The sequence below is a fragment of the Eleutherodactylus coqui genome, chromosome 7, assembly GCF_035609145.1.
Source record: "Eleutherodactylus coqui strain aEleCoq1 chromosome 7, aEleCoq1.hap1, whole genome shotgun sequence".
NCBI classification, from domain to species: Eukaryota; Metazoa; Chordata; class Amphibia; order Anura; family Eleutherodactylidae; genus Eleutherodactylus; species Eleutherodactylus coqui.
In genome coordinates this window covers 189,159,686-189,184,132 of record NC_089843.1, presented here as the reverse complement: position 1 = coordinate 189,184,132, position 24,447 = coordinate 189,159,686, and the positions used below count along the sequence as shown (strand labels likewise).

At 41.1% G+C, this 24,447-nt stretch overlaps 1 protein-coding gene across 3 annotated transcripts in view; it reads right to left on the bottom strand.

The window, feature by feature from the left end:
* The window catches only part of PSD3 (pleckstrin and Sec7 domain containing 3), a 562,110-nt gene that overhangs the window by 241,172 nt on the left and 296,491 nt on the right, over positions 1 to 24,447 (bottom strand). For all 3 annotated transcript variants that reach the window (XM_066574143.1, XM_066574145.1, XM_066574146.1), the window contains one exon: positions 16,144 to 16,233. In XM_066574143.1, the coding sequence (XP_066430240.1) occupies positions 16,144 to 16,233 (90 nt within the window). The remainder of the gene's footprint in view (positions 1 to 16,143; positions 16,234 to 24,447) is intronic.

Below are 24,447 nucleotides of genomic sequence, written 5' to 3'. Positions count from 1 at the left end.
AGTCACCGGAGCGCGGGGATTCAGGTAAGCACTATTCGGGTTTCCTTTTTTAACCCCTGCATCGGGTTTGTCTCGCGCCGAACGGGGGGGGCTATTGAAAAAAAAAAAAAAACGTTTCAGCGCGGGGCAACCCCTTTAATAAGCCTATTAAAGAGGTTGTCCAGTTACATTCAACCTGTAGGTCCAACTGTGCTAAAATAACAAAACAATATGCTCTCTCAGCCTTCATGCCTTGACATGTCTTTGGAGGACCTTATAGGACCCCTGATCTGGTTCGATCATGCTACAATATATATATATATATATATATACACCCCTCAGCATTCTTGATCTGGGGCCAAAAGCATGGACTTAACGGTCCTCTAGCTTAAGATCTGGTCTGTAAAACATACTTCTTTAAAGTGATAGAGGAATTTTTGGAGCATCATTCCCATGAACATACGCCTCTTCCCATCCAATGGGAGGTTCCAAAGTGCAGGTCTAGTGGCATTTTTATTAGGTATGGAGTGCTTCTAAAGAAAGAATGTAATTTTAAGCTGAATCAGCTCTTAACCCGCCTAAAACACCTTGGGGTCCACTTGTAAGAGGTCTGTTCTTGTAGCTAGTGCTGTGGAACTGCTGGACATGAGAGAGCAGATACAAAAACTTATCAACCACCAATACCTCTTGTTTCAACGCGGGTACGCAAACACTTTAAAGAACACTCTGATAAATGCAGGAAATATCTGACCAGAACATTTCAACTCCGTTTCTTGCCACACATATGTTCCTGGCATTAGCTCTCCGGGGGGCACACAGTCTGGTAGAAATAGTGAACACTTTTATGTCCTGCAGCCGAAAACCAGGGTGGATGGTTACATATCAGAAACACACTTACCCAGTCTCTCTGAAAAGACCTCCAAAAAAGTTAGATGAGCCCTTCTCCATTGATGAGCTTTTGGAGACAGTGAAGTCCATGTCTCCTGACAAGCCTGGAGCCTGATGAATCCACTCCTAGTTTTTATAAAATTTTAATTTCTCAGCTTTCCCCCTCTATAATTTGTGTTTTTCATGATGTGTCACTAACAAGCCTCTTTACCTGTCAGGCCTTTGGGCTATTTTATTTGAGATGACTGTTGGATGCAGAAGGGCCTGACAGTCGTCAAATGATTGGTTCTGACCTTTAACACAGGAACGATCATTGCTAGTGCGTGGAGATGGAGCGGGTCAGGGAGCATTCCAGCCTGCCTCCGTTCACAGTAAACAGTCGCTCATAGACTAATGACTGCTTCTTTACATGAGCAGATGATCGATTAAGTATTTTATGCCAGCAGAACAACAAAGGAATTGTCGTTCATCGTTCAGATCGTAACAGCATTTACACTGAAGGATTGTTGCTCAGATTCCCGTGAACAAGAGAGAATCTGAACAAAAATCATTCCCTTAGATATTACTAAGCGGGGCAAGGATTTGGCCATCTGTGGCAGTTACTGACCATTTATTTTATTAACTGTGATGACAAAGTTTACTCTAAGCAGTTTGCTTCTTTTCCTGCCCACATCTCTGAAGTTTTTCTTACTTGCGTTTTCATAATTATCTATGCTGTTACAATGACAACTCTTTCTTCCTGTCGGCGTAGATATTATTCTACGCTTGTTGCTTAAGTCCAATATTAAGGTTCTATTTTTTTTTCAATCCAAGGACCTCGTCTGCATTGCCTGATCTTATATTTAGCTGCATCTATGCAATATTTCATTTGATTCTACACCTGTTATGTTTTGCAGATGTTTGCTGATATCAAAGAGATGTTGGCCGATATCAAAGAGATGTTGGCCGATATAAAAGAGATGTTGGCCGATATCAAAGAGATGTTGGCCCATATCAAAGAGATGTTGGCCTTGCGGTTTGCAACTTTTTCTTTCTGTAATGAATTTTTGATCTTTAATAAAAACGGATTGCAAATAAAACCACAAAGCGAGCTATACTTAGCCATCCTCTACCATGAGAATCCAGCGCTGTAGCCCCACCGTCCTCTCTAGGTTAGTTGTGGAAGATGATGCCACTGGGTATCACCAAACGGCTGCAGCCTCTGTAACTGCAGGTTCCCCTGGCATCAGCGCTTACATCTTGGGTGCCATGATGCCAAGAGCTTGGAATGGTGTTATTGATATCCTTACCATATAATGAAAGAGCTTGATTCATTATAATGGCTTTAGATGGAAACACTTATTCAAGATCGCATGATTTTTAGACAGTGGGGAATATTTACTATTCAAAAGACGACAAGCAAATTACGCCAGAAAACAGTCTTACATGTTCTGCACCACATTTACTGTGTGTTTTTAGACACTTTCAAACTGTTTTTCTGACTTGTCAAAAAAAAAAGTGAGTGGCCTGAATATGCCAAAAATTGTGTCAAATTGTCGGGGATTGTGCAAAAAGTTTCGTTCGATTTTTGGCAAAAAGTAAGCCAACTAGCCGGTGGTCTAAACTTAGAAAAGACTGTCTTACAATTTTACAGATTTATCATTCAGCACAGCCACTGTGAAAAAGTGGCATATTTTAAGACTGGTTAACTTTTAGATACTATTACTAAGTAAACTTCAGTGTCTTTACCTTTAACCCCTTAAGGACCAGGTTGTTTTGTACCTTAAGGACCAGACACTTTTTAGGGATTTTACCCATGGGGCGGTTTTACTGCTCTATTTTTTTTCCTTTAGCTACCAAAATAATTTTTGCTGCGTTTTTTTTCCGTGACATATAGGACTATTTTTTAAAATCTTTTTCACTGACTTTTTTTCCGTTTTTTAGTTTTATTGGGGGTAAAATGCTAAAAAAAAAATGATACTTTTAACATTTATAGTTTTTTTAAAAATAATTTTTATATTTACACTAAAATAAAGTATGGAAATGGGTTCCTCTATTTATTTCGGACGTTTTGATATATAGTGTGTATGGTTTTGGTTCACAGGGCGCATACGGTGACGGTTTTTGTTGGCGTCTGCTTTGTGTTATTCTCTTTCTTATGTATGTATTGTTGTTTTATTGTGTTGTTTTGTTTTACTTTTGTATGTAATTGTGTTTTTTACTATCTGTGTCCCCCATGATGTCATATAAGACCTCTGGGGAACACTCACTTTTTTTTTTTTTTTAACTTTATTTGACATTTTCCCACTGTAGCTGGGGCGTCCATAGGAGCCCTAGTTACAGGGGAAAGCAACCCCTGTAGTGGCATTAGTCACCTGCAGAGCTGCCAGGGTCTAAGTCTGACCCTCCAGCTCTGCAGTAGCAGGGAATCCCGGGAGGTCACATGACCCCCCGAGGCTCCCGTAGTGAAAGAACTTCTTACTTTCACTTTGCCCATACAGTGCTCGCACTGTATATCGGGGAAGCAGAAGGCAGGAAGGGTTAAAAACCCCTCCTTCCTTCTGCTCCAGGTTATCAGCTGTCACTGACAGCTGATAACCCGTTCCTGCTCTGACTGAGTGCAGAGGCAGGAGACTTAGAGCACCGCCGTATTTTTACGATCGGTGGTCCTCTAAGCCCAGGACCAGCCGCCGTATATATACAGTGGCTGGTCCTAAATGGGTTAAATAGAATTTCTATTAAACTGTATTTTCTGAAGCAAGACAAGGCACAGACTGCAGAGTGCATGTACTGTGGTTCCAAAACCCCAAGCCAGATAATGGTCCTAATGGGGGACTAAGACTAAACATAAAATAACCAAAAGGATTATAAAACACATTAAAAATAAGGAGGAGTTTAATACTGCAGGCTTTGGATTCATCCTTGCAGACTACATGTGACAGTCCTGGTAACATTGACTTCCAAGCTCTATGTTTAGCATGAACTATACAATACAAACAGTGGAAGTGGCACATACAGCTGTATGGAGCAGAAAAGCTGATAGGGAGTGCAGCCTTTGTAACATGCAATTTATGACTTGTTGCAGCTGAGATATGAACATTTCAGGCATAAAAAGAAATCCGATATACCACAACTGTATAATAAAGTGTGACCTGTTGATGAGAACTATAAATTCCTGTACATAAATCTATAAAATGTTGTACATAATAGCAGAGCTATAAAAAAAAAACAACACAAAAATTATGTTAAAATGGAAAATTCTATTTTTCTATAACCCCGAGTAATGCACAAGTGACATATACACTTATCGGATAATTCCCTGTGAAGTAACATTATATCCTCTCCTTGTAACTCTTAAAACCAGTCATTTCCTAAATTGCAATTTTTTTTATCTTAGTTACTTACATTTGCCTAATTTTTATCAATCACATCTCTTGTTATTAGCATGAAAGAATAACAAGCAAACAAGAATAAACAAACATACTATGTCAACAGAAGAAAGCGCTGCACGGGTCCCTCAGTAATATTATCCAAACATAACACCTTAAATCAATCACAAATGCATTGACATATATATGTAATACAGGTAATACACTCGTTGTCAAAGAAAAATACCTCCACTAGAGTGGATGAAACTTTCTCTATGGCATGGAGGCTCTATACCCTGTTGTACCACCTCTAGCTTGGATACAAGATGTGATACGGGTCGGGCATGAAGGCTCGAGTATCCTGCTGTACCACCTCTAGCTTGGATACAAGATGTGATATAGGCAGGCATGGAGGCCCTAATACCCTGTGGTACTGCCTCTAGCTTGGATAAAAGATGTGATACAGGTGGGCATGGAGGCACTAGTTCCCTGTTGGGCCACCTCTAGCTGGATGCAAGATGTGATATGGGCAGGCATGGAGGCTCTAGTACCGTGTTGTATCACCTGTAGCTTGGATACAAGATGTGATACAGGCGAGCATGGAGGCTCTGGAACCCTGTTGTACCACCTCTAGCTTGTATACAAGATGTGATACTGGTGGGCATGGAGGCTCTAGTACCCTGTTGGGCCGCCTATAACTTAGGTGCAAGATGTGATATGGGCAGGCATGGAGGCTCTAGTACACAGTTGGGCCGCCTCTAATATGAATGCAAGATGTGACATGGGCGGGCACAGAGGCATACAGGCTCCACCTGGTATCCTGCAGCATACAGCTTTACATTTGCGGCAATTGAGCCTTTAGACTACGCAAACTCGTAGCTATCGAAGTTGACGTCAGGGATAATCTGTTGACCGGGCAGCCACGGAAGTGTGGCAATGTTGTAGATGCATTCCCGTGACCCTCTTGTGTGTCCGGCAGAGCATTATGCTGCTGGAAAATGCCTTTCAGAAGCCGTTATGAATCGAACACATGTGGCTGCAGCACATCCTGAACATATGAGCTGTCACTAACAGTCGGGTCAGGACGGCTGATGAGGTGCAATTCATCAATAAGACCATCCAGTTTCTTACATCCCAATAATGCGCCCCTCTCAGACTCTGGTAATGGGGTGAAATTTCTTCTCTGTGTCGTAGAGGTATCTAGTGGTCAACAAGCTCTACACAAGCACAAAAATATCTCTACTACATAAAAGTAGTCTCAGAGAGCATTTTTTAGGCCAAGGGGGGAACCAAATTTAGGGCATCAGCTGAGAATACCGTTCATCTAATCACGCCACAACTCTCATCATTTACATATCTGCTTGAGATGTAACTACGTGCCGAGTCTTGCAGCAAAACACAACTTCTTCTAGATGCTGGAATATTTTTAAAAAACTAGTGTATATGAGAGCTCTAGCATATCATTAAGCATTACCGTAAAGAATAATTAACAGTAAAACTAGTAAAAGAAAACTAGTTGTGTGTGAGAAAGCTTAAAAGCAAAAAAATTAAAAATCTATATGCAAGTGATAGCTAATGATCAGAAAAGGTTGTTAGTAGGAAAACGGAGTTTCTGTGAGTTACCCAAGGTCTAGGTTTTAAGGAAAAAGTCTTAATTCTTATTTTCCCAATCTGCTAGCTCCTCCATTTTGCATAATTGCTGAATTTCATCCTTCCATAAATCTATACAGGGGGGGTTCAGAATTTTTCTGTTTCAGGAAAATAAGAAGCTCTGCCGCTATAATAAGGATTGTAACGAGGCAAGTTTTGTTTTTTTAAAAACCTTTAAAGGGAATCTGTATGCTGGAACACGCTATCTAAACTGGAGGCATGATGTTATAGAGCAAGGAGGAGAAAAGCAGATTGATATATAGTTTTATGCCATCTTGGAACTGTGACTGTCAGCTTTAACCCCTTCAAGACGTGGCCCTCTTTTTTTCCATTTTCATTTTTTCCTCCCCTCTTTAAAAAAATTGTAACTCCTTTATTTATCTATCGACGTCGCTGTATGAGGACTTGTTTTTTGCGGGACGAGTTGTAGTTTTCAATGGTGCTATTTAATGTACCATATAATGTACTGAAAAAAATTTTTACAATTCGAAGTGGCGTAAAATGAAAAAAAAATGACATTCCACCATCTTTCAGTGCATCTTGTTTCTACGGCACACAAACTGTAACAAAAGCGACATGATAACTTTATTCTATGGGTCAGTACGATTGCTACGATACCAAACTTGTACAATTTTTCTTTTTACTATACTACTATACTAAATAATGTGCTACTTATTATTTAGATTTTTTAATTATAGATATGGCAAAAGGGGGGTGATTTAAACTTTTATTACTTTATTGATCTTTTTTTAACTTTACATTCAAGTCCCCCTGGGGGACTACAATATGCGATGTTTTGATCACTCCTGCAGTATGACGTAATGCTACAGCATTACGTCATACTGCAATTTGACAGGCAGCCTATCAAGCCATCCCACGGTGATGGATTGATAGGCAGTCTCTCAAGGCAGCCCTGGGGCCTTTCAGAAGGCCCCCGGCTGCCATAACACCTGCACGGCTCCCCCGATCTCACCGATGTTCAGGGGATTTAAATGCCGCTGTCAAAACGGACAGCGGCATTTAAAGGGTTAATAGCCGCGATCGGCCGATTGTGGCTATTGCCCGCGGGTGTTAGCTGTAATAAACAGCTGATGCCCGTGCTGTATGAAGAAAGGTCGCCTCGCGTAACTGTACGTCCTGGAGCGGGAAGGGGTTAAAGGGGTTGTCTCACTTTTAGCTGTTTTGCTGCAGGAAACAGACCGCTTTGTACATTGCACTGTGGACAAAGTAGGTACTGCATGCTGGAAGCCCCGCCATGAGAGTAAACACATGTGGCTGCAGGATGTCCTGAACATATGAGCTGCCACTGCACAATGTACAGAGCTATCTGCTTCATGCAGAAAAACAGCTAAAAGTGAGACAACCCCATTAGGGCCAATAGTATCTGGGTCTTGTATAAGGGTTTTTTGATCAATGTTTCCATGACCAGTATGAAGAGGGTAGACGAGAGAGGGCAGACTTGCCTTGTGCCATAGCTAAAAAAAAATGGTTTAAACAAGGTTCCATTTACTTGCATCTTGTCAGTGGGCGAGGACTATAAGCAGAATATGGAATGAATGAAAAGAGTGAATGTCAAATGCTTCTAAAACTTTCCCCATGTAAAGCCAACTGATTAAAACTACCTCAGCAGAGGCATAGCTATAGGAGTGCAGAGGCAGCAGCCGCTAAGGGGTCTAAGAGCCTTAGAGGACCTAAAGGCCCCTCTATCATGTAAGAAAGCACCAGCATTATAAATTGATGGTTGGGGGGCCACATTACAGATTTTGCACTGAAGTTCCTTACATTTATAGTCTGGCTAACCTTTTAAGGTTCTAGCAATGTCTATGGCTGCTAGTGTTGTATTGATAGGCCTCTTAAAGAAACCCAACAATGCAGAGGAAAGTTGTGAGGGCCCCCAATAGTGAACTTTTGCATTTGGGCCCCTGAATCTATAGCTACATCTCTGCTTTTCAGCATCAGTGCCAAGAATTTGATTCTTCCTACCAACATAGACAGTGAGTCCGTGTGTGTGCGTGCCCATTAGTGAGTCCTTGTGTGTGTGCCCGTCAGTGAGTCCCAGTGTGTTTGCCCGTCAATGAGTCTGTGTGTGCCCGTCAGTGAGTCCGTGTGTGTGTGCCTGTCAGTGAGTCCGTGTGTGTGTGTGCCCATTAGTGAGTCCTTGTGTGTGTGCCCGTCAGCGAGTCCCTGTGTGTGAGTGCTAAGAAAAAAAAAAGTGTGAGCGGTTGCGGAGCCCCTTGAGGAGTGTGATCTAGTCTATCTATACTACTTCCAGAAGCAAATCGTAGATGCCCATTAGAATGAGCTCCATGCCTGACAATGTCATCCAGTGTGCTACTTGTGCAATGTATGCAGTCTTTAATCAGCCGATCGAGGGTGCATACTGTTGCGCAAGATGCATGCTCATCGCACATTTGGAAACCCAAATCCTAGATCTAAATGAGCGACTGGCAACACTGAGATCTATTGGCAACATGGAAAGGAGTTTTCTGCTCACTGAGCAGGCACTCACTGGGATAGAGGCGGGTAGTACGGAAGAGCAGGGGGAGCGGGCAGCTAGCTGGGTGACAGATAGAAGAAAGGGTAGAGGGAGGAGAACCAGGGAGGCTAGAACTAAACTGGCACAACCCAACAAGTTTGCAAAGCTGGCAGATGAGGGGAATGCCATTACAGAGCCAGCACGGCTGCAGCACGACATGCCCTTGGAACGCCAGGGAGATGACTGCTCCAGTGGGAAGGGGACAGGTTCAAGCAGGGCAAGCTAGACAGGTTCTAGTGGTGGGGGACTCAGTTATAAAGGGGATAGATAAGGAAATCTGCCATAAAGACCAGGATCGTTGACCGGTGTGTGGTCTTCCTGGTGCTCAAGTTCGACACATCGCAAATCGGATTGACAGATTACTGAGAGGAGCTGGTGAGGATCCAGCGGTCATGGTGCACATTGGCAACAATGAACAAATTGGAGGTTAATGGAGGGCCCTCAAAAATGATTTCAGGGATCCAGGATCCAAGCTTAGTGCGAGGACCTCCAAGGTGGTTTTCTAGGAAATACTACCTGCACTTAAAGCCGCACTAGAAAGGCAGCAGGATCTTAGGGAGGTAAACAAGTGGTTCCGGAGTTGGTGTAAGAAGGAGGGGTTCGGGTTCCTGACTTTGCTGTTGGCTAGAGGCTCTACCGTAGGGATGGGATGCATCTTAATGGGGATAGTGCAGCTGTGCTGTTGAAGAAGATGGCTAGAAGGCTGGAGAAGTGTTTAAACTAGGGACTGGGGGGAGGGCAATAAGAGAAACAGCAGGGCAGACAGTGTAGACAATGACCAGGGACCAAGTAATGGGAATGAGGGTTGAGCAGGGGGTGGAGTTAGAACAGTAAGAACTGGCACAACAGCCAATAGTACCATTAGTAGCACAATGAATATAAAGAACCACCACCATATAAATTGTTTGGCAACGAATGCAAGAAGTCTGATCGGTAAACTGGGTGAGCTTGAAGCGAGAATGACTTATGAAAATTACGACATAGTGGGGATAACAGAAACATGGCTTGATGATAAGTGTGAGTGGGCTGTGAATTTACAGGGTTACAATCCCTTTAGACGAGACTGTGAGGAACAGAAAGTGTATTATGGGGGACTTTAATTATCCGGATATAATATGGGAAGACGAAACCTGAAAATCTAAAAAGGGTGATAAGTTTTTGAGAACAATTAAAGACAACTACCTTACCCAACTTGTGCGGGAGCCAACTATAGGGAGGGCCACTCTGGACTTATTATTAACTAACAAACAGGACTGAATAATTGGGGTGCAGGTCAAGGGACACTTGGGAAATAGAGACCACAATACAATTAATATCCAGCTGTCATACAATTAGAAGCCCCATCAGGGAGCGACAAAAAAACTAAACTTTAGCAAAGCAAAATTTGCTCAGCTCAGAACTACTATCGGCAACATTAATTGGGACAGCACCCTTAAAAACAAAAGCGCAGACGACAAATGGGAGAAGTTTAAAAACATCCTAATTACCTCATCTGAGCGGTTCATACCCTTTAAGAAGAACTACAAGTAAAAGGAAACCAATGTAGCTCAACGTAACTGAAGGGGGGCAGTAAACAAAAAAAAGAAAGCGTTTAAACTACTAAAGCAAGAAGGCAGCGAAGAAGTGCTAAAATCATACAGGGAAAAAAACAAAATATGCAAAGAAAGGATCAAAATTGCTAAGGAGGAGGCAGAAAGACTGATTGCCAAAGAGAGCAAAAACAACCCAAAACTATTCTTCAATTATATTAACAGTAAAAGGATTTGCACTGAGAACACTGGCCTGCTAACAAATAATGCAGGAAAAATCGTAGAATATGATTGGGGGAAGGCAAATCTATTAAATAGTTTCTTTTCAAGTGTATTCACGAACGAAAAAGAAATGTCACATGAGATGCAGGGCAATAAAACGAACCCCCCCCCCCCCCCCCCACTAAATATTGCATGCCTAACACAGGAGGAAGTGCAGAGCCAGTTAAAGAGAATTAAAATCGATAAATTGCCAGGCCCAGATGGAATACACCCAAGGGTTCTAAGGGAACTAAGTGACGTGATAGCTAGATTGCTATTTCTTATATTTATGGACACTATAGAGACCGGAGTTGGACCAGTGGATTGGCGCATTGCCAATGCGGTTCCAATATACAAAAAGGGGTCTAAAAAAGAGCCTGGTAACTACAGACCAATAAGTCTCACTTCAATAACTGAAAAAATATTTGAAGGGTTTATGAGAGATGCTTCCTAGAATACATCAAAGAAAACAACAGTATAACCCCTCAGCAGCATGGGTATATGAGGGGTCGATCATGTCAGACCAATCAGAACAGCTTCTATGAAGAAGTAAGTTCTAGGCCTGACCTGGGAGAATCTATTGATCTCATACATCTGGATTTCTCTAAAGCATTTGACACTGTGCTGCATAATAGGCTGATATATAAAATGAGACAGCTCGGATTGGGTGAAAACGTGTGTATCTAGGTAAAGAACTGGCTCAGAGATAGAAAGCAGAGGGTGGTCATAAATGGTTCTTACTCTGATTGGGCCACAGTCACTAGTGGGGTGCCACAGGGTTCAGTATTAGGCCCTATTCTGTTTAATATATTTATCAATGATTTCATAGATGGGCTGCACAGTAAAATATCAATATTTGCAGATGACACAAAATTATACAAGGTAATTAATACAACGGAGGACAATATCCGGCTACAAAAGGACCTAAACAAGCTGGGGGCTTGGGCAGAAAAATGGCAAATTAAGTTCAATGTTGATAAATGTAAGGTTATGCACGAGGGCTGGAGAAACGGATGTCACCAATACACACTAAATGGGGTACAGCTAGGAAAAGTGATATGGAAAAGGATCTGGTAGTACTAGTGGATTGTAGACTTAACTGGAGCAATCAATGCCAGTCAGCTGCTACAAAAGCAAATAAAGTCTTGGGGTGCAGTAAAAGAGGCATGGGGCGAGAGATGAGAGCATTATTCTTCCACTATATAAGGCACATGTCAGGCCCCACATAGAATACTGCGTACAGTTCTGGACACCGGTGCTCAGCAAAGATGTTGCAGTGCTTGAGGGGGTTCAAAGAAGGGCGACTAAATTAATAAACTGAATGAGACGACTGGAATACCCAGAGAGGCTATCCAAATTGGGATTATTTACCCTGGAGAAAAGACGGCTAAGGATCGATCAAATAACTATGTATTAATACATTAGGGGACAATACAAGGATCTCTCCCATGATCTGTTTATACCCAGGACTGCAATGGTAACAAAAGGGCATCCTCTACGTCTAGAAGAAAGCAGGTTTCATTACCAACACAGAAGGGGATTCTTTACTGTAAGAGCAGTGAGACTGTGGAACTCTCTGCCTGAAGACGTAGTAATGGCAAAATCGATAGAGAAATTTAAGAGGGGCCTAGATGTCTTTCTAGAGCTCTATGATATTACAGGATAGAGACATTAGGTGACCAGCGAGTTGTTGATCTCAAATGTTGATCCAGGGATTACCCTGGTTGTCAATATGTAGTCAGGAAGGAATTTTTTCTCCAATGAGCAAAATGGCTGCTTGGGGTTTTTGCCTTCCTCTGTACCAACATGGGTGGGGGTTGAAACAGGCTGAACTAGATGGACATTGTCTTTATTCAGCCTAACATACTATGTTATTACGTATATCTCTTCTCTGTGAGCGGCATCTTAGCATCTTCTTCATCTTACTATAAACGAAGACCAATAGTGAAACCCAAACGCTCTGCCACAGGATCCTGTAACGGCTAATTCCTTGAAAGAGCTTACAAGCAGCCTGGTGCGTTCCTTAAAAGTAATAATGTTATACCCTATTGCTACTAAGTAACTGGAAATAGGTCGCTGATCCAGGGATTTGTCTACATTCAGGTTTGGGAAGGAATTCTTCCCATAAAATGTGGAAACTGGACTTCTTCCTCATGGAGGGTTCTGCCTTCCTCTACTGGAAGGCAGAAACCTCCATGGATAAAGGGTTAACAAAAAAAACCTTATGAAATAGACTACTAATAGGCCATGAAAGAGAAGCACTATAGAGAATCTGCTATATGTGGACCAAGGACATGCGGTATGCTGATCCACAAGGTGACTGGAAGTCGGCAACGACTGAATGGATAAATCATATGCAGACCACGCTATGCACTGAGTACCAACTACATTATTATTTTATACTCAAATTCATAATCGTTTGAGAAGTGTTTTAAAAAAAACATTGTTTTAAAAAACAGCCAAAATCCATTTACTGTAAATTGATTTCTTTTCTTTAATTAAACGAAAGTTATAAAATTATTGAAAAAATTAATTTTCTTTTTAGAAAATCCATTTTACATTATGAAATGCAGCCCGCAATAAAGCAGACACTTCAGATGGTATCACTGTATAACAAGCATTCGGAATCAGATTGAGCCACCGTTCCAGGAAATGCGGACACAACACTACATTTTACACTTTTCCACTGAAAAAGAAATGTAAAAAAAAATAAAGGAATGAATATATATATATTAGTAATTGGTATTAGATCCGAAAGCAATCAGCTTTAACTAAAACCCTTGCCAATTGAGGTAATTAGTACCATAGGAATCAATGTACATCCAATTAATTTGTTCTAGACATTCCAAAAAATACACCAAACCACATTTACTGGAGAATAAATATGGTCTTTAATACCAATACCAATAATAAATGGATATAAAAGACTACTGTAAAGAATAAATGAACATTTAACGTGTTATTGAACATGTTACTGTAGTGTTATCTGTGGGGTTACATAGGACTGCAGGTCACAGCTACTTCATCATCTGTCCTCAGTATTATCACTGTGTTCTCTGTGCTGTTACATAGGACTGCAGGTGACATCATCATCTGTCCTCAGCATTATTACTGTGTTCTCTGTGCTGTTACATAGGACTGCAGGTTACATCTACTACATCATCTGTCCTCAGCTGTGTTCTCTGTGCTGTTACATAGGACTGCAGGTCACATCTACTACATCATCTGTCCTCAGTATTATCACTGTGTTCTCTGTGATGTTACATAGGACTGCAGGTCACATCTACTACATTATCTGTCCTCAGCATTATCACTGTGTTCTCTGTGCTGTTACATAGGACTGCAGGTCACATCCACTACATCATCTGTCCTCAGCATTATCACTGTGTTCTCTCTGCTGTTACATAGGACTGTAATTGTACAGTACTGTACTAGTGTATTATCCGCCGCCGATGATGGAGAAGAGTGGGTTGCATTAGCAGCAGCAGGAGGAGGAGGCGCCAAGCAGGAGATCACGTGGGTTTAGTAGCAAGGTCATGTGCTTTGTTTCTCTCCTTGTCAAACACTAAGTTGGAGGCGCTCTGTTGGATTGTGAAGAGGCCTGAACTAGTCAGAGACTTCTGTCTGCCTATAGTATATTGCTAAGCTAGGAAATAAGGTGGTAAATAATTGTCGTAGAATTTTCCGCAGTGAATTCCGCCTTTAAAAACTTGAAATACGCAGTTTTATGCTGTGGATCCTCAAACAGATTTTGCCCAGTCAATGGACAAAAGCCATGTGCAGAGTTCTGAGTTTCCAGGTCAAGAAGTGACATGTTATTTCTTGGCGTGGAAGTGCTTGTTTCTACATGTGGATTTTGACAGAGTGAAATTCCCGTGCAGATCTGCACCAAAAACTGCACTGGACAGATTGGTGCAGATTTGGTTGTGGGTTGCAACGCAGATTTTGGAATTCACTCCCCGATTTGAAAAGTTGGAATACACACTGCAAATACAGTGCAGCTAATTGACATGTTTTGGATTTATTTCTGCATGGATTTCCTCCGCAGCATGTGAACGACATTGTAAAAATCTCATTCACATTGCTGCTAATGTAAATGCTGTGGATTTTCCGCGTGGATAGGCTCTCTGGAAAGTCCTTGGTATATCCGCCTCGTGTGAACACACCCTAAAGATTTTGTCTTTTACATGCAGCAATGCGAGAGGTTTCTGGTTAAAGGGAACATTTTGTCCAATTATGCAAATAAAGCAATTTTTTTTTGCATACATCTATCAGAAAACAACAGTAATACTTTTAAATAGTGGTGTCATGTGAATGGCTGAGAAGCTAATGGGATGTCCTCACTCTAGGTGGCCTGTTATCACACCAAAACTAAATACTAAAACAAAGGTGACACATTGGGTCAAAGACGGGGGATTAGAGCTAAATTTAAAGGGGTTTCCTGGGACTTTAATATGGATTGCTTAACCTTAGGATAGGCCATTATTAACAGATCGGTGGAGTTCAGGTCCAACTCCAACCACCCACACCTATCAGTTGACCAAAGGGACCACGGCGCTGTACTGGAAAGTACCGGGTCCTGTTATTCTTTACCAGCAAAGTTCAACATTTTGTAATGCTAATAGGCTAATATACAATAATAGGCTAATATACAAAATGAGGCAGCTCGGATTGGGTGAAAACGTATGTAATTGGATAAAGAATTGGCTCAATGATATAAAGCAGAGGGTGGTAATAAATAGTTCGTACTCTGATTGGGCCACCGTCACTAGTGGGGTGCCACAGGGTTCAGTACTGGGCCCCATTCTGTTCAATATATTTATCAACGACCTGATAGAGGAGCTGCACAGCAAAATATCAGTATTTGCAGATGACACAAAATTATACAATATAATTAATGCAACGGAGGACAATGTGCGGCTACAAACAGACCTGGATAAGCTAGGGGCTTGAGCAGAAAAATGGCAAATGAAGTTCAATGTTGATAAATGTAAAGTTATGCACATGGGCAACAAAAATGGATGTTACCAATATACACTTAATAGGGCACTGCTAGGGAAAAGTGATATGGAAAAATACCTGGGGGTACTAGTGGATTGTAGACTAAACTGGAGTAACCAATGCCAATCCGCTGCTGCAAAGGCAAATAAAGTTTTGGGATGCATTAAAAGAGGTATAGGGGCGAAGGACGAGAAAATTATCCTTTCATTGAAGAGGCCGAAGGTCCTGTAATCAACTGATCGGTAGAACTGCCGGTAGGACCCCCACCTATCTGATATTGCTGGTCTATACCAGTGGTTCTGCAATGGAATTTCTGTCTTCTTGATGGCAATAGAGGATACAATAAACACCATATGTGGGCTTACATTATCATAAACCTCACAGTTATATCTCCTTTGGCTTGATACCTTGAATTTTAAACCTAACAAGCAATCTCTGGCCGTACATCTCCTTTCGTCAACTAAGTTTCTTATAACTATTATTGCTGCAAAATGACCCACACTATACAAACGTGGATAGAAAAAGTTGATAAGATACATAATCTAGAGGACCTCACATCATGTATTGAATGTATGCATGAAGAATTTGTAAGGATTTGGGAGCCTTAGAGACAGTTCACAGGTCTGACATGATTAATATGATTAATCCAATAGCTACGGCACCTACTGTGCCGGTTTATAGCAGATTAACTCTGCCCTAGGGTTGATGCAAGAGGGAAGAATTGCTTAATATCTATTGCTCTCCACACTCCAGAGAGAGATTACAGTAAGAACTGGTAGTAATCTCAATCACTGGACTTTACATTTAGAGTGAATTGTGCATAAATCTAAAGCAACACAGAAGCACGCGTGTACAATAATGGATGGATCTCTGACATTAGTGGGAAAACACAATGAGCATAGGCTGGCATAGTAAGATTATAATGTAAAGTGCTTAAAATGGTAGGACTGACCTTGAGAAGCCCCCGTGGGAAATCTGTACCTTCGTTCACCCCTTGAAGATTTGCAATGAATTCCTGACAGCTCATCTTCTTGCCAATATTCTGAAAAAAAATGTAAGGTCGAGCATTACAATGACATATTGCCTTGTAACACATTAATTAAAGCCGAGGCCTGTGACTGGGCCAGGGATACAGACAGATATTGTGAAATGAATTGTTTTGTACTGCTGCAGGTTTTTTATGGCATTAACCACATATATGCAGTTGGAACATTGGCGATGAGATACGGCATGTACTAAGATTAGCTCAAACGAAGCATGAGAAGAATATGATCTGGTGCCTTCCTAGACGCTCAAAAGTGCAAAGGAATTAAGTGTGTCGCTGACGATATGTACGGCATACTGATGTGGAAGACACCGCACATTACTAGATCAATTTAGATATTGTAGGTCATCCTGTGAAATAATAAAACATAGCATTCTCTCCCCTCTTCAGTTTAAGACGTCTCTGTGTGATGGCATTCTTATAAATTATAATCGCACTTTTCTTCAAGATGGTCGTTTACAACTCAACAAGATAGATGACCTAAACTTGACTAATCAAATCTTTGCCTGTAATAAATCATTAAATACACTTCAGTTCTGTGACATGTGCCAAAATACTGTGCTTGGTAAAATATATCTGTCAGTAAGGAACATTCATCAAGTGCAAGTGATAAAATGAAATACTGAACACAGAATAAGCCTTGAAAACCCTAAAAAAACACCTTGATAACCGTGTAATATGGTACCCTAGTTCTACTGTATTCTACAATGCTAAGCAAGAAAACCTCCGACTCCAACTCCCACTACTCTATTTTTCCAAACTCCGTCTCATAAATGTCTCATGTCCAGTAACAAATTTCCTGTAGTAAAATCAGGCTTAAAGGGGTTGTCATTCAAATATGATCTCAACCTGCTCCGCTGTGTCTAAAAATAATAAACCAGCTTATACTCACCTCTCCCAACTCCCTGCTGTGTCCAGTGCCACGGCTCCGGGTCTGTTTATTGTATAGCGCCAACTTATACCGTAGCGCTTTCAGGTAATTTGTTTATTCCCCCCCCCCCTTCCTATCCAGCAAGCTGGTTACTCATTCTACAAACCTCGGAAGGATGTAAGGCTGAGTCAACCTTGAGTCGGCAACCTGAGCCATGCAGGGATTGAACCCGCAACTTTCAGGTTGTGAGAGCTTAGGACTGCATTCTGCATTCTATTATGGATAAAAAACAAGGGGTGATTCTGCAACACGTTTCGAGGGGTTAGGGCTGCCCCATCCCCCCTTTATCAAGCAGTCAAATTTTGTATATATTTATTTGTGAATTAGCTGCAGCAATCCATCTCGTCCCATACATAGGCTGCTGCAGCCTGTAAGCATTACGTCAGAGGGGAGGCCTGGAGCGGTGGCACAGGACATAGCGGGGAAACCAGAGAGGCGAGTATAAGCTACGTTTAATATAGTTACATGTTGAAGTCAATACGCTTCTACCAATTCCACAGTCGTGGTACTAAGTGCTACAGTAAGAGTTTATACCAGCCTGTGTGGAATTCGTACTGATACAACAAATGAATATTTATGATTAAGTCATTAGCAGGAGATGCTACCCTGACGCAGACAACATACACATAAGTGGTGACCTAATAAAACAGCTAGCTACTGTATGCTACATGCTCAGGTATCTGGCAGAGACATTCCCTACTATAAAGAACAGCTCACATTTCTTTGAAGGATTCAGTCAATAGTAACAAAAGATATTATCCATGTTTACTGCCACGGTAATAATATATATGGAAGCAGAGTTAAATAAACATTCGTATAAAGCACCTTGTTGTGGATGAATAATTAACAAGGTAACCTAAAGAATAACTAAAATAATGTCGGATATCAAATACTTACACTACAAGCATATATGTTTATGAGCAACAATTGTAACACTTTCAGAAATGCAACTTTGATGCAGTTGTTGAAGTGAGAAGCAGAACGGAAAAGAATAGGAATTCTGTAGGAAAGACCGGACTTTTCTCATGTCCACGGGCAAAATAAGAATTAAAATCCGCAGCGGATTTTAACTCTTCTTCTGCCCGCGGATCCGCACCCCATAGGGATGCATTGACCACTCGCGGGGTAGATAAATACCCGCGGATCGTCAATAAAAGAGATTTAAAAAAAAATGGAGCATGAAAAAATCCGGACCATGCTCCATTTTCATGCGGGTCTCCCGCGGGGTCGGCTCCCGCGGGCTTCTATTGAAGCCTATGGAAGCCGTCCGGATCCGCGGGAGACCAAAAATAGGAATTCAAAAGAATTACTCACCCGGAGCGGGCGCTGAAGGTCTTCTCTTCCTCACGGCCGCATCTTTCTTGCTTCGGCTCGGCGGATGTGCCCGGCGCATGCGCGCGGCACGTCGGCGACGTGCCGCCGGCGTGACGAATTCATCCGCCGGCCGAAAATGAAGATCCGGCCGTGAGGAACAGCTGACCTTCCCCGCCCGCTACGGATAGGTAAATGCTTTTAAATTGCTATTTTCAGCGCTCATGTCCGCGGGGCAGGAGGGACCCGCTGCAGATTCTCCATGTAGAATCTGCAGCGGATCTGATTTTCCCCGTGGACATGAGGCCTTAATCCAGTCCAGTCCAGGTTTTGGATTCAAAAACTGCATCAAAAAGGCAAGTATGACCTCAGTAGCTGCTGCAATAGAACAAGTCCACTCTTCACTGCAGAATCCCCGTCTTCACATGTGGTAAATGTCACTGTATATGTGTCCACCTACAGTATTACATATTTGATCAGAATCATGTTTATTTGTATCAGAGGCAAAGTCCTTGCAGATCGTTGAGTGGTTAGTGCTGCATACACTTGTAATAAAGCACACGTACGAACATTGTCCTAAAGCCTTCATACCAGTCAGGACTATCTATTGACTCTACATTCCTAAAACATTTAGTCTAGTACTTTTATGTTTAGGTCTCAGTTGTTACTTATTACATGCCACCATCGGAGTGTTCATCAGGTAATGCAGGAGACAATACAAGTGCACAGACATATTTGGAACTATTATCTACAGAAGAGTATCAGACTTAGAACTGTTAATGTCTTGTAACAACCGGCAAGTGAAAAATAAGGTTGAAGCATGAAGGTAAACTAACAGGTATTCCCAGTAGTATACAAACTGCTGAGGTTCTAGTAACAACCTTGACAGGCTTTGAGCTTATGAGGATCTGTGAGGTCTCACCAACCAGCAGGTAAGCACAATTAGCAGTTAGTTTCTGCAGCGCCGGATGCTTGGCTGCGATTTCCCTCGGAAATTCACCGTCCGTTTCAGGGCAATGCTATCTTTCCACCATGCTGTAAATTGCAGCTTGCATTGTGTGTCAGGGCCGGTCACACGAGTGGAATTTCATTGCGTATTACACATGTGTAATATGTGATGAACTGAGTCAATAAAAGTACATTGCTTTTTACTGACCCACTTACTCTAGCGTTTTTTATTGCGTATCATACACGCATAAAAACAAACACAGCATCTTTTATTTTACCGCGTATTATGCGTTGTAGAGCCTTATTCTTCTCTATGGCTGTGTAATTAACGCTGTACATACACATTACATTGCATATGTGCGGCATTCATATGCAACGTCACTATGTGACAGAGCAGGAAGTCAGACTGCGCATGACATAATGCATGGGACGAGGGGATCTACAAGTGTATCGTCCACATGACCAGAACACTACATTAGTGTAATTACTGCTCACACACGTAAGATTACAGCGTATTATACGTGCGATTCACGGTAATTCAAAGGCATTCAAATACATTGAGTTATGCAGTTCTGCTCACATTTGCGCGTAGGAATTGCGTAATACGCAAGCGCAAGAAAGAGTGCAGCATGTTCTATTTTGCTGCTTATTACACGCGCAAGAGCCCATTGTTCTCTGTGGAAGCATAATCAACGTCACCCGCAGGCAATTACATTGTGTTTGGGCGATGTATATGTGCTGGAAATTTAAACAAAAAAAACCTGTAAGAATGTGCGTGACAGCATGTGTGAGAGACGCTGTCATGGGCAGTGCAATATCACTGCCTTATGCACCGATATTGAAAGTATATAGGAAAAAAAGACCTGCGCTCCTTAAGGAAAGTAAATCCTCTGGTGCCAATAGTAGATACAACCTCCGTTTATTTCGTACGACGCGTTTCGTCCTTAGGACTTTATCAAGTACATACATATTAAAAAACAACAACACTTTATATAGTGCATGCATTTACCTTTCCTGATGGGGATCCATGGCTGCCTCCGTGTCTCCGGCGCCCTCTGACGTCCGCTCTGCGTCCCGCGTCAGACGTTACGCTCGGGCACGCAGCGCGATGACGTCATCACGCTAGACGCTTCCCCTTATGCGGGGAGGAGTTTGGAGCATACAAGAATTAAAGAATATTAGACAAAAAACCCATGATCTTTATCAATTCAAAGAACAGGAATTCAATCTGGAAGATCCGATAGTAACAGACCTTAGACCTCGTAGTAGATTTTATCCCATAGAGGCCAAGGGTGAATATGTGGAACTGTTTTATCGAAGGACTATGGAGGATTTCACAAAAATGTGTAAAAATAAAAATGATGGATTCACACACTGCAATTTAAATAAAAACCAAAGGAACACACTTAAGGCACTTATGGAAGAGAAATCTATAGTTATCAGAAATGCGGATACGGGACGGGCAATAGTTGTTATGGGATATGATCAGTACCATGGAGAGGCACTTAGAATTTTAGGTGATGAGACATACTATGAGGAACTAATTGGTGATCCTACAGAGACCATTACTAAAGAATTTTTTGTTTTGATTCAGAGTGCATACTGTAACAATAGCATGTCTAAAGCAGAATACCACCATTTGAAAGAAACATCTATAGGAATCCCTTATTTTTATCACATTCCCAAAATTCACAGGGATCTACCCCCCCCCCCCCCCCGGCCGCCCTATAGTTGCAGGTATGCAATCTGTCACCCACAGATTGTCTGAATACATAGATCACCAACTCCAAAAGTACGTGATTAATTTACCATCATTTGTAAAAGATTCCGGACACATCTTGGAGATTATAAAGGACATTCATTGGAAACCTACTTTCCTGTGGTGTACCATCGACGTGGAAGCACTATATTCCAACATTGGTCACGATATTGGTGTCGAAGCAGTGGGTGAAATACTTGGTGAAGATTTACTCATGCCCTCTCATCAGAGGAGTTTTATACTCCAAAGTATAACCTTTATCTTGAAAAATAACGTGTTTTCTTACAATGGCGCATTTTATAGACAGCGAATGGGTACAGCGATGGGTACCAAATGCACGCCAAGTTTTGCCAACCTTGTTATGGGGCATTTTGAAAAGGAGAGATTTAGAGACCCCAGAATAGTGCTATATAAGAGGTTCATAGATGACCTCCTTATGATATGGGATGGAAGTGAAAAGGAATTAAAAGCATTCGTTCTTGGTTTATCTAAAAATGAATTTCATTTTAAATTCACTCATTGTATAAGTGCTAATAAGGCGGTGTATCTAGATTTGGAACTGGAACGTGAAAAAGAGAAAATAATATCTCGCACCCACTTTAAGAGTGTGGATAGTAATAGCTATCTCAATTATTATAGTTGCCATCATAAGAATTGGAGGCGAAATATTCCGTTTGGCCAATTCCAACGTATTAGGAGAAACTGTACGAAATTGGCAGATTTTGAGTTACAAGCACAAATTATGAGGAAGAGATTCCTGGATAAAAAGTACCCTAAAGGTTTGGTGGATGCCGCATATAATAAGGTATTGACGCAGAATAAAGTGAAACCATCTCCTAGTCAGAGTACCAAGAACAATGAAAAGTATAAGACAGCATTTGTAACCAAATTTAGTATGCAGTCCAATAAAATCAACCATATTCTCCGAAAGAATTGGGCTATCCTCAGGGAGGATCCTTTTTTAAGTAACAAATTACCAACGCAACCTCCCTGCATTTTTCGGAATAAGACCATAAAAAAATCTGATTGCTCCCTCATGTCCTAGAAGGGAGAAGAAAAACAAGAAAGTGATAAGGATAGAAGATAAAAATATAGGGGTCTATAAGTGTAAAGAAAAGAAATGTAAATGCTGCCTTAATATCACACATGGTACAAAAAGTATTAAATTAAACGATGAGGAATTTTAAATTAGACAGCATTTGACATGCAGGGCAAAAAATGTGATATATTTGTTGGAATGCCCGTGCGGGTTAAGATACGTAGGGAGGACGAAGAACGTACTTCGTGAGAGGTTAAATCAACATCGGAGCAATATCCGCAAGGGATATACCAAACACAGCATATCTCGCCATTTTCTCAATTATCATAACAAGGACACCTTAGGGCTTCGTGTTATACCTATTGAATGCATCAGTGAAAGGTCCGTACAAAAATTGCGAGAAAAAGAGATGTTTTGGATTTTTAGGTTAAATACGCTTGTCCCCAATGGTCTTAATGAGATTTTAGAAAAATTATGAGTATTTTTTAGGATGTTTTTAAGATTTATTATATGTGGATGTGTATATATATATATATATATATATATATATATATATATATATATATATTTATTTTTTTTTTGGATAGGAAAAAATATTTTGGAAAGAAAAAATCTTTTTTAGGAAAAAGTTCTTATTCATATTTATATCAATTATTTCTTATTTATATATTTATCTATAACTTTTATACTCATTAATAGGTATGTATATACATACACATTCAAATTATCCTATATCGTGATAATATTGATGTATTTTTAATTTTTATAATCTAGTAAGGTCTCTTAAAATTGATTAATATGTGTAGTCTTTTGTAGGTGATAAACCAGGAAAAGGAGTAATATGCATTTTTTGTATCTAAGTTTGAATTTTATGCAACACAATCGTTTTTCACTTCTCTTATATATGTATAGTTAAGTTATATTATAAAATGGCTTCTAATTGTGTTTTACGCTAGAAGCACAATTTAGAGGACAGTTTACAGGGCACAATAGTGCAGGATATTATCCGGCCGGCTCCAAACTCCTCCCCGCATAAGGGGAAGCGTCTAGCGTGATGACGTCATCGCGCTGCGTGTCCGAGTGTAACGTCTGACGCGGGACGCAGAGCGGACGTCAGAGGGCGCCGGAGACACGGAGGCAGCCATGGATCCCCATCAGGAAAGGTAAATGCATGCACTATATAAAGTGTTGTTGTTTTTTAATATGTATGTACTTGATAAAGTCCTAAGGACGAAACGCGTCGTACGAAATAAACGGAGGTTGTATCTACTATTGGCACCAGAGGATTTACTTTCCTTAAGGAGCGCAGGTCTTTTTTTCCTATATACTTTCACTGTTTGCATACAGATCCCTGCAAGGATACGGCTGATAGAATCTGCTGGCTCTCCTAGTCTCTAGCCTGACAGGATAAAAAGGAACTCTGGAGGAGGATTAATCAATCATTTATTTAAATTAAAGCTCACGTGGATATGGGGTGTTAGTGGGTCCCTATTCAGGGTCCTACTAAACACCGGGTAAGTCTACATCTTACTTATTCAGCCAAAGAAGCCACATTTATTGAATTCTCTCTGCGAACGCTGTCCTTATATATTTTTTGTTATATTTTGTTATGCACCGATATGCCTGCTCGCGGCAGTGAAATGTTGCATTATACCTGCAGCATTTTACACATATGCTGGTGTGAGCCAGCCCTTAGTCCAAGGAGTGCAGATCTCTATTACATCATGGACAGAACTAGAATTAGAGACTAAAAGCTACTACACCACCAATTAGAGAAGCTAAATCTGGAGATTCACAGTACATTATGGTGACCCTGTTCAATAGACCTCACCTGACTGATTATTGTTGATATTCAAGCTCAATATTATATATAATGTATATGGACCAGATGCACTTACTTTCATTAATACAAGACTTAATTATCATTTTGTTAGTTTTCCAACAAGGTTGTGTGGAAAGATGTTCCGATTTCTAGTGCCTTATAATCAAAAACTATCAAGGTCATATTAAGGACTTGAGTGGAAAGATCCATGAGTGGAAACGGTTACCACAGGAGGTGGTGAGTTCTCCTTCAATGGAAATGTTCAAACAAAGGCTGGACAAATATCTCTCTGGGATGATTTAGTGATCCTGCACTGAGCAGGGGGCTGGACCCGATGACCCTGGAGGTCCCTTCCAACTCTACCATTCTATGATTCTATGACATGTTCCAGCCCAGAATAC